The sequence below is a fragment of the Strix uralensis genome, chromosome 13 (assembly GCF_047716275.1).
Source record: "Strix uralensis isolate ZFMK-TIS-50842 chromosome 13, bStrUra1, whole genome shotgun sequence".
NCBI lineage: Eukaryota > Metazoa > Chordata > Aves > Strigiformes > Strigidae > Strix > Strix uralensis.
In genome coordinates, this window is record NC_133984.1 from 20,481,816 (window position 1) to 20,492,224 (window position 10,409).

The following is a 10,409-nucleotide window of genomic DNA, read 5'->3' on the forward strand; positions in this document are numbered from 1 at the left end:
AAATTACACAGGAGGTTGGGGTTTTAGGGCGGTTGGTTTGGTTTTTTTGTTTTTTAATGTTAAATAAGAGGTATTACTAGGCCCTCTTTTACATAGCAAAACCCAGGTAGGTAGTATTTTGTTTTGTTTCAAATACACTGTAAAGACTGTTGAAAGTTCATGTACATTAATCAATGTTAGGGTATGATAAACAATTCCCGTTAACAACATGATCACCAACATCACCATTTCCTCTGGAGACTTCCTACTCAGTGCTAGCAGTTAATAAATGACTGAAGTCAGGCATCCCTAACCACAAACCAGAGCTGATCACCTTTCATAGGCTGGGCACCCACCACAGGGTTCTGCAGGCATTTGAAAAAAAAAACAGAGGTGAGAAGTACAGAAGAATAGAAATAAACTGATTTTGAGAAGTCACTGATTTTTCACTCCTCAATTCCCCCCACTGCCTTTACTATTTATAGTCTTGGAAAACATTCCAGAAAATTTCTGCTACGATCTCAGTCTCGAGATCCTTGCTCACTTCTAGGTACAATTGCTTGCCTTAGCTGAACTGCCCGATTGCCAACCTATACAAACACACGACGGGCCACTAAGTGAGAGGCAAGGTTGGATTACTGAATGGCTTATGCAGACCAAGTTTTCCCAATTTTGCCTTTTAAACAATTGTCTCAAATCCATTCCTAGTAATTAAATGAACAAACAGTACCACTTCAAAGTACTATACCATTAAAAATTTTACATCACCATTTTATAGAAAATAAAAATCAAAGCAACAATAATATTGATCTCTCCACGATTTTTGTCATTTTCCCTATTTGTACATGTGGTGGGCTGACCTTGGCTGGACATCAGGTGCCCACCAAAGCTGCTCCCACTCCCCTCCTCAGCTGCACAGGGGAGAATATAATGAAAGGCTTGACAGGGAGATCACTCAGCAATTACCATCACGGGCAAACCAGACTTGACTTGTGGAAATTAATTTTAATTTACTACCAATCAAATTAGCACAGGGTAATAAGCAATAAAAACTAAATCTTAACACACCTCCCACCCACCCCTCCCTTCTTCCCAGCCTCAACTTCACTCCTGATTTCTCTCCCTCCTCCCCCCCAGCAGCACAGGGGGATGAGCAATGGGGGCTGTGGTCAGTTCATCACCCGCTGTCTCTGCCGCTCCTCCCTCCTCAGCGGGAGGACTCCTCACACTCTTCCCCTGCTCCAGCGTGGGGTCGCTCCCTCCAGGAACTTCTCCAACCTGAGTCCTTCCCACACACGGGCTGCAGCTCTTCACAAACTGCCCCAGTGTGGGTCTCCACTGCTGGGGTGGGGAACAGACTGCACCCCCGTTAACCTCCCCGGCCTGCAGGGGAACCTCTGCTCCAACACCTGGAGCACCTCTTCCCCTCCTCCTTCACTCACTTGGGCTCTGCAGGGTTGTTTCACATATTCTCACTCCTCTCTCCCAGCTGCTGTTGCCCAGCAGTTTTCCCCTCTTCTTAAATCTGTTATCCCAGAGTTGCTACCACCATCACTGATGGGCTTGGCCTTGGCCAGCAGCAGGTCCATCTTGGAGCCAGCTGGCATTGGCTCTGTTGGACACAGGGAAGCTTCTGGCAGCTTCTCAGAGAAGGCACCCCTGTAGCCCCCCACTACCAAAACCTTGCCAAGCAAACCTGATACAGTACAGTATTATTTAAACTCTAAAAGAATCACAATGGTCATTAAACAAAAAATTGACATGAAAATTAGCTTTGACATCAACAGGAACATCAGATACATGAATGGAAACACTCAACCTAAAGAGACCACAATAAAGCTCTTGAAATATAACAAACCTCAGTATTGGTAAAGCACAACAGGAGCCCCAGCAGGGTATCTACTCCATGTACACTCTACATTGTATGGCTGCAGTTTCTGTTCTTGGAGCTCCCTAGTCATGGTGTAATTCTACTGCTTGACTTTTTATTGCACCATTTACCTGAGTGGTTGTTTCAACTCCCAAGCACAGGCAACACAAACCCCAGTATATGGCTGTTAATGTGCAGAAACTCACCTCTTTGCTCAAGAATACAATTGTGGATCAAAGCATTATCTTCAAAGATGTTCCAGTGGATGGATTAAAGCTCAGCTCATTACCCCCAAATGCTGAGACATTATAGTGCCTATACTTATAGCACAGGTCAAACTTTTCAGATTTTCATAACTAAAGGATTATAATGACCAATTATTTCCCTGTTATTCCCAGGAAATTAATTTAGCGTCTAGGGATTCTGGTACATGAAATATAAAATAGATACAGCACAAGACCCAGGTAGTAAAGCATGACAGCTTTGTCCATTTATTCTCCACTACAAATGGAGTAAAAAAAAAAAAAAAAGCCACTGCACAGTGCTATAGCTGATCTCTTTGTTGTAAGATGTGCTATACATGAGCAATATTAAAGAGATTATCCAAAAACTGTTCAGCACACATGCTTGTTTACTGGATCTTGTATTGCAGGGTAGTTCTTTATTAAAAGGCAGTATTTGTTCCACAATGTACAGTTCATAGACTGGAGAACAGAAAGCCAATATGCCAACGTACAAACTAAATTTGTATTTCAAGTACTATGAGACCGTTCTCCAGCTTGCTGGCAGCAACCTGACAATGGGCTTCTGGAGGAGAAAAGTTAACATTTCAGAAACAAAATGCAAAAACTGATTTGCATTAGTGTGACATGGTATATATGCCTGTGCACACCTGGGACCAGGGTGGAGATGAGAGGAATGAGACCTGGGAACACATTCCTTAAGCCACTGGGCATGGATAATCGATTTTTGTCTCCTTCATGGATAAGTTTTACCATGGACAAATGCAGCACCAAAACCATTCCAAGCCCTATATTAAGCAAAACACTTTCTAAAAAGGCTCAACTAATACAGGAAACAGGAAAACTCAAATTAACAGAACCACCTCAAGAACAACAGCTTAAGAGCAATCATCAGCATTAGGAAAGTTCTATGCATTGCTGGAACCTTAGGAAAATGCTTTATCTAGAGACTAAAAAGCTTGCTAACAACAGCACAACAGTGCAATGAAATTCAGGTCATCCTACAACACAAAAATGTCACTGTAGTTTGGCTACAGCAAGTTTCTACACACAACCAAGGAAAAAAGAAAACAATCAACATATTGTATCATTTCACAGTGTACAAGTTCATATTTATGAAGAGAAGCAAATTTTCCATGTGATCATTCGTGTTTGCTTCATAAAGGACATCTGAGGATGGCTACAGCTTGTCTTCTCTTGCTCATTCCTCTACTAGCCATGGCTGTTACTGATATTACTGCAGGAAACCAACTATATCCTTTAGCAATTATCAAGGAGATACATAAATGTAAAGACATCTAAAAAAACATGCTATGCCATTTCCTTTGCATCATCAGGATTAACTGTAGAAAAGTGGAAAGATGAGCAAGGCAGTAATACAACAATCCTCCCAAAAGGAAACTGAAGATTGCATTTTACACTGTAATAAAAGATTACATTCGAAAACAAAAAAACCCTTTGTATTTCATGTTAGAGAGACATCACCTGAGTTTCTAACCAATTCTATTTTGCAATTACTTATAAACTCAGAAATACATTATTTATGACTGTCCTACTGTGCTGGTTTTGGCTGGGAAAGAGTTAATTTTCTTCACAGTAGCCAGTATAGGGCTGTGGTTTGGGTTTGTGCTGGAAACAGGCCTGATAGCACAGGAATGTTTTCGTTACCGCTGGGCAGCGCTGACACAGAGTCAAGGCCTTTTCTGCTCCTCACCCCACCCCACCAGCGAGGAGGCTGGGGGTGCACAAGGAGCTGGGAGGGGGCACAGCGGGGACAGCTGACCCCAACTGACCCCAGGGACATCCCAGGCCATGTGGCGTCATGCTCAGCATATAGAGCTGGGGGAAGAAGGGGGAAGGGGGGACGCTGGGAGTGACGGCGTTTGTCTCCCCAAGCCACCGTGGAGCCCTGCTTCCCTGGGGATGGCCGAGCACCTGCCTGCCCATGGCAAGGGGTGAACGGATTCCTTGGTTTGCTTTGCTTGTGTGCGCGGCTTTTGCTTTACCTGTTAAACTGTCTTTATCTCAACCCACGAGTCTTCTCACTTCTACCCTTCCAATTCTCTCTCCCATGCCAAGAGGAGAGTGAGCAAGCGGCTGTGTGGGGCTTAGTTCTGGCTGGGGTTAAACCACAATACCCATAAATCTGGAAACTATCCACAGCAAAGTGAAATCCCAGCTTTTCCTCTGTAGTTGGATAGGGAATAATGTAGCTTTTTTAACTAGCAGTTTAATTACTCAAAAATGTAATGCTTGCTTCATGCCAATATTATTTTCAGAGCAAGCCAGAAAAATACTAGGAACGGCAAAAATAGCTACACGATTTTTTCAAACATATGTTATTATTTCATTCTAATTCCATGTGAAGACCTCCTCAGCTCGACCTAGTAGAGGCTGGCTAAAGAACAACCTCCATCAGCATTAGAGAAAACACTGGTACACGTTCAAGATGAGCACAAGTCTTATTTCCTAAGCAGAGTTGAAGCATCAGCCTCATCTTTGTACATGTGTATTATACATTTTGAAGAACACTTTTCCTTCAGCTCACAAAAATTTGATTTACAGTCTGTAGGCATCAGATGACGGTGATCTTCGTTCTAGTCCTGTTTGCCTTCCCGCCACTGTCGAGAACCCTCATTCCACGCTACATATACAAAGAGAGCAAGTACCACGTGAACAGTAACTACAGCAACTATGGCAGCATAAAAATAGCTGTCTCTGTCGGACATTCCTAAGGTACCTGAGAAAATAAAGAAAGTAAAGAGTATTAGTTATTAGGAACACTGAAATGGCAAACCAGAATTCTTCTTATAGGCCAAAGTTATATTCATCAAAAGACTGAGCTCAGAAAGATTCATAGGAAAGAATTCACCATGACAATTACAGACGTTGAAACTATTTCTGGAATAAAGCAACACTGCAGTTGTTCAATATTTACATTAAAATACCCTGGTTTTAAAGTCAACAGCTTGCCAACAGAATGTTCTAGAACATTCACTTTTTCTGTTACTATCTTCCAGCACCAAATTAACCCAAACATCCTTTTTTTCATAAGCGTAATTTCTTTGTCAGGCAGGAAAATGTGGAGGGGATAATTATATAATTTATTTGCCGCTACAACAGGATACAATGGTAGAACAACAATTAAATTTAGAGGACTTCTACCTTCTATATTTAGACCGTAAAACAATAATTCCTCACCAGTTAAGATACATGAATGCATTTCACATGAAATAAGCCTTTAAATATAAAGGCTTAAATACTGAATACCAAAATATCATTTCTCTTCATTCATCAAAAAAAAAAAAAAACAAACCCAGAAAACAATGAAACAAAACCACACACATGACACCACACCAAAACCACCACCCTTCAAACACAAACCCAGTCCTATCAGTGCTGACAGATCTTGCCATTAACTGACACAGCAAAGTTAATGGTGAGTTTGCTACACCTCCAGTAAAAAATGCTAAAAAGAATCTTGAATTTTACTTAACAAGTTTTCAGCTTCAGCCTTCAGAACGACATACAGCAGTACACACCAAAGGAGAATCATCTTGGAACAACTCATATATTCACAAACGGCTCTTAAAAACAGCTTCTTTCTCCCTCCCTCCTCCCCGCTTTTGAAGGAGATAACTTCCTAATGCTGCAGGACAAAAGTATCAAAGCCTTGCAGAATCAAGGCTAGAATGGGGCTGGTTGTTAGCAGTTTGATAGAGCTGCTTTTTTGCTGTTTTTTAATTAAAAGAAAGCTCTACAAGCAACCACATTCAATATCTGAAACTGGGTGTATGACTTAACTGGTTTACACTTACAAATGCAGGTAGGTTTTACAAAGCAAGAAATAAACCCAGTAAACAACATTATTCTGTCTTGAATACACAATTAGTTTGCAACACCTGCAGGAAACATATCCCTGATGATTCTGATAAAAGTCTGCTGCAGGGTGGTGTTAGATACCCTTTTAGGTAAGGAGAACAACGCGCCTGTATACTAGCTAAACCATTGTACAGCAAACAGCAAATATTAGATTGCAGATGACAATGCAGGGAAGGACGCATCAACCATTTATATAATTTTCTGTTCTAATTAGACAGTACAAGGCCTTAAGTTTGCATAAGGAAACAAATATTCAAAATGGGAAGGAGAACAAAGATGCTATTAGAGGATTGTGCTTTTCCTCTTTTTTGTAACAGTAACGCTAATTGGCAGAAACAGAATTACCTTCAAATATATAAGCCTTTGATGAAAAATATAGCCCAACGGGTAATGTAATCATTAGAGCTGTGAAGAATAGAAGTGTTCTTAAAGTTGATGTTAATGAACCCTCATTTCTGAAATAAATAAGAAAAGTTACACACAGAAGAAAGTCACAGTATATATGCCTGAAACAGGACATGAACTTGTCCCAAACAGAAGCCAATTACTTTTCAATAACTGAGTACCTATATCATTTGGAAGCGATAAAGAGTTGGAGTATGCATTTGTCGGCTGCAACAGAAAAATCACGGTATTCAAAAAGATCTAATGATTCTGCCAGTGAAAGCTCACAAACAAGATTAAAAACAGTCTTCAGATTTTTTCCCCCGTTATTGCTTTGTAAGCATTAACAACATAGGGGGTTTACATTAATAAGTGTATCAGCATATTATCAAGTAATTATTAAATATCTAATATTAGATACATATGCACTTGTCATATGACAGTACTGTGCATTAAAACTTGCCAAGTTCCCTTTTTTAAAAAAAAAAATAACTACAAGTGTAGGAAAATGACAAATCCTGCAGGCTAGGTTACAGAGGGAAGTACACAGAATGACTTTAACAGCTTGCTGTTGGAAGTGAAGTTCCTTTTTATTAGATATTGTTCCTCTATTTGAAATAATTTCTCAGTTTCCACTGATTAAGTTGGAATAACCGTAGCAATAATCAGAACACAGAGCCAATACACCAAAACATTAATAACCTTTTTGCATTCACAGACCTAAAGCTAGAAGACCTTGAGCAAGAGAATCACAATGAAGGATTATGCACTTGATAAGGTCTCCCTGAACTTGATCTGCTGGAACAGGTTTTGTATCTACAAAACACCACATACAGCTTGTTTTTGTGTGTGCTTCCACCAGTTTTCACTCACTCTGCTTGGCTGACTACATTATGTTATGCTGAAGTAAACATGTAAGCCAAGCAATATCCCTTTGACTTTCAGCGACTACCGAATTCAATGGCATGTGTCCTTAAGGCTTCGAAACACAAATATGCGTAAAAAACAATTCAAGTCAGGGATACATAATTCCTAAAACTTCCAGGCACCTCCACAGCAATTTCTGTATACGTAGTTTCAAAAAGGTCTATCAAGACACATTTGTGCCATAGTATATTGCTTGAAATCACATTTTATCCTTGACATGCCTTTGGAAAAATAAGTGGAAGTGGGAAAAAAAAATAAATCTCATGTTCTGACAGTCATCAAAAGACTGTGACATGCAGCCACACACAGCTTTTCCACTAAAGCCAACAGCACTTTTTGTTGATCATGTACTGCCATACATTTAGGTAGCATATTCAGTAGCTTGGAAAAAAAAGACATTTGGAAACTTTTCCTTTACTTTGTCTCACGATCTGTCGGGGTAGAAAGCATAGCCCCATTCAAACTTTCCCTATGGAAATTTGAAACTATTCTCTATTTAACACCTACCCATAGAAGAATAAGATGACCTCCTGCTATTACCAAAGTTCAACACTGCACTGTTGACAAATAATTTTCTTACACTGACATATTTTCATCACTTCCCTAAGCAGCAAAACCAAATATTTGTGTATAACCTCAGCCCTAACACGGAGCTTTTAACTGCAAACCAGCCTCCGCGCTCGGGTTTCGGGGTTGCCCAGGGTTACACAGCGCGGCCAAGGCAAACCCAGGGCCTCCTCTACTCCCTCCGGCTCCCCAACAGTGCGGGACGGGCAGACACCCATCCCCGGTTGCCCTCCGGGGGTCTGCACCACCCCACGCTGCCGGTACCGGGCGCGATCCCGCTCGCCGCGGCCTAGCAGATACCCCTTCCCCCGGCCAGGCTGCGGCCTACCGCCAGGCCCCGCCACCCCGCAGGGAGCCTGTCCCTCCCGTCGCCAGGCCCTTCCCCTCCCCTCCCCTCGATTCGACTTACTGCCTGAAGTCGGGCGCAGGAACCGCGCCCAGCGCCGCCTCGCCGTAGCGCTCCATGGCCGCCCCTCACCGCCCCGCTCTCCCCAGGCTCCCGCTCCGCCGGAAGCCCGCTGGGGGGCGGGCGGGCGCATGCGCAGGGCGGCAGAGCCGCCGTCTCCATAGCAACCGCGGGGCGGCCGCGGCCTAGGGACGGGAGGTGGGCGCCGCGCCCGGCCAGGCCTGAGGGCGCGGGGAGGTGGTGGGCGACGGCCCTCGGCTGCAGCCAGTTGTGTTCGGACAGTGCTGTCTCCGTACGGGGAAAACTACCCCGCGCAGGCTCACGCCGGCGTGAAACTGCAGCGCAACCCGTGCGGCTTAGGAGCGCCTTCCGTGAGGAGATGGGAAGTGTCCGTGCGTGGCAGAACTGCAGTCAGAGGCGCCGATGCTCGAATGGCTTGGGTGAAGGTCAAGGCTTTCCAGCAAATGCCAGTGGTCTCGGAGCCAAAAACTGAGATGTTACTGAGACATTTTGATGAACTTAGTGGTACAAAACACTACAAATGAAAAGCCACAGGGCTTTTCTATGTTGTGCTGTTAGGAGGGATGTTTGTTCTTTTACAGGTTTCCTGTTCTCTGGGCACTAAAGTTAATCAAAATTCCTTCTCCAGGCAAAGATGGAATTTCTCGTCAAAACCAGAAAGAAACAGCCCCTCACGCAACTAATAGGTGCTGCAAATGAGACACCAAGGCCTCAGGCAGATTTCACTCTAGTAGCCTGGCTGAGCACTAAGTGTTTCCAAGATGCTGCTCTGTTTAAGCTATTAATTCACATTCCTGTTGATGCTACTTTACCTGAATACTCGCCAAGGGATGGAGCTGAACCCATCTTTTCAACAGAAGACCAGAGTGTTACAATCTCTGTGCTATGCCATCTGTCTCGTTTGCAGGGAAATTAATTGTTTATACTCAATGAACAGCTCTAGCAGGAACACGCAGCTTTGCAAGCTTCCAATAGCTCTGGAAGCCATTTAATTGAACGTTGCCATTTAATTGAGTCTCATATACCAGAGCAATAATATATTTGCCCCTTTCATGCTGCTACCTTACCACTCAGCCATGCCAAATCTTAATTGTGTGAGTCATTAACTGCACCCATGACTCTTCCCTCCTGTTTTCCTGCAGCGTGCAGCCAGCCAGCATCCCTGCAGCCCAGCGCTGCGGCCTCTGCCCTGCTCCTTGCTGCAGTGTCACATAGCACATGGCACAGCACGGTGGCCTCATCTTTCTCTCATTGGCCAGCATGGTGTTCTGCTACCTGTGACCCTGGAAGAGGAGAAATGTAAGAGAGGGTTGTTTTCTTTGCAAGCAGTAAGATCGGGCAATAAGCACTTTGTTCTTGGTAATTCCTGCTGTGAGCTTGCATGTGAATTTTCCTTGTCTGGCTAGAGGCAATGGACACTACACCACACCAGCAGCTACAGTGTGTAAGGGTGAGAGGGAAGGAGCAACACTGGCTGCGGCACTCATTTTCTCCCCTTTGATCGTGAATAGTGAGGCCTTCTATTATGTTTACCCCAGCATATGTGAGAAAGAAGGTGAATTTTATTAGAAGCATTTTTTTTTTCCAGCAACGAACATATCTCAGCCAGCAGCTCTCTCCTGTTTGTGAGGATGCAGCACAGTTCAGGCTGTTCAGTGCTTACAGAGGGAGCTCTGGCTCTCATGGTCACATTTTCTCTATAAACCAACCAATTTCACACTCTTTTACAGACCTCCTCTCATCTGATTTCAGTGCTGTCTGAGCAAGCAAGAGAGACAATTTGCATGAGGGGCGCAGAAGGAGGCTGATGTGGACCACGGGGGTGCATTGTAGCCCATGCGCAGTTGGATGGGGATGGAAGAAGGGTTTGCTGTGTATGTAACATGAGCTTAAAACCTCAAACTAGTTCTTAAAAAAACCTAATTAAACTCCAGCTAGCCACTCACAAAATCCAAGCCAAATGTGTGAGAAGGTTTTGTTTATTTATGGATTACTCAGCGAACAAAAATAATTTGGCAAAAAAATCAGTGCATAGTTAAGATATAAATCAGACGACTGAAAAATATGAATGTAGGTGCGGTGAACATTTAATCACACGATACATGATGTTCTTTCCACTTCTGGTTTGACT

General features: G+C 43.2%; 1 protein-coding gene across 1 annotated transcript; it reads right to left on the reverse strand.

Moving 5' to 3' along the window:
* Window positions 1-1,674: 1,674 nt before the first annotated feature.
* On the reverse strand, window positions 1,675-8,391 carry VMA21 (vacuolar ATPase assembly factor VMA21). Its single transcript, XM_074882425.1, has 3 exons — window positions 8,261-8,391; window positions 6,319-6,428; window positions 1,675-4,831 (listed from the first exon to the last, which is right to left on the reverse strand). The coding sequence occupies exons 1-3, from the start codon at window positions 8,314-8,316 to the stop codon at window positions 4,689-4,691; spliced, it is 309 nt and encodes a 102-aa protein (XP_074738526.1). The 5' UTR covers window positions 8,317-8,391; the 3' UTR covers window positions 1,675-4,688.
* Between the last annotated feature and the right edge of the window lie 2,018 nt (window positions 8,392-10,409).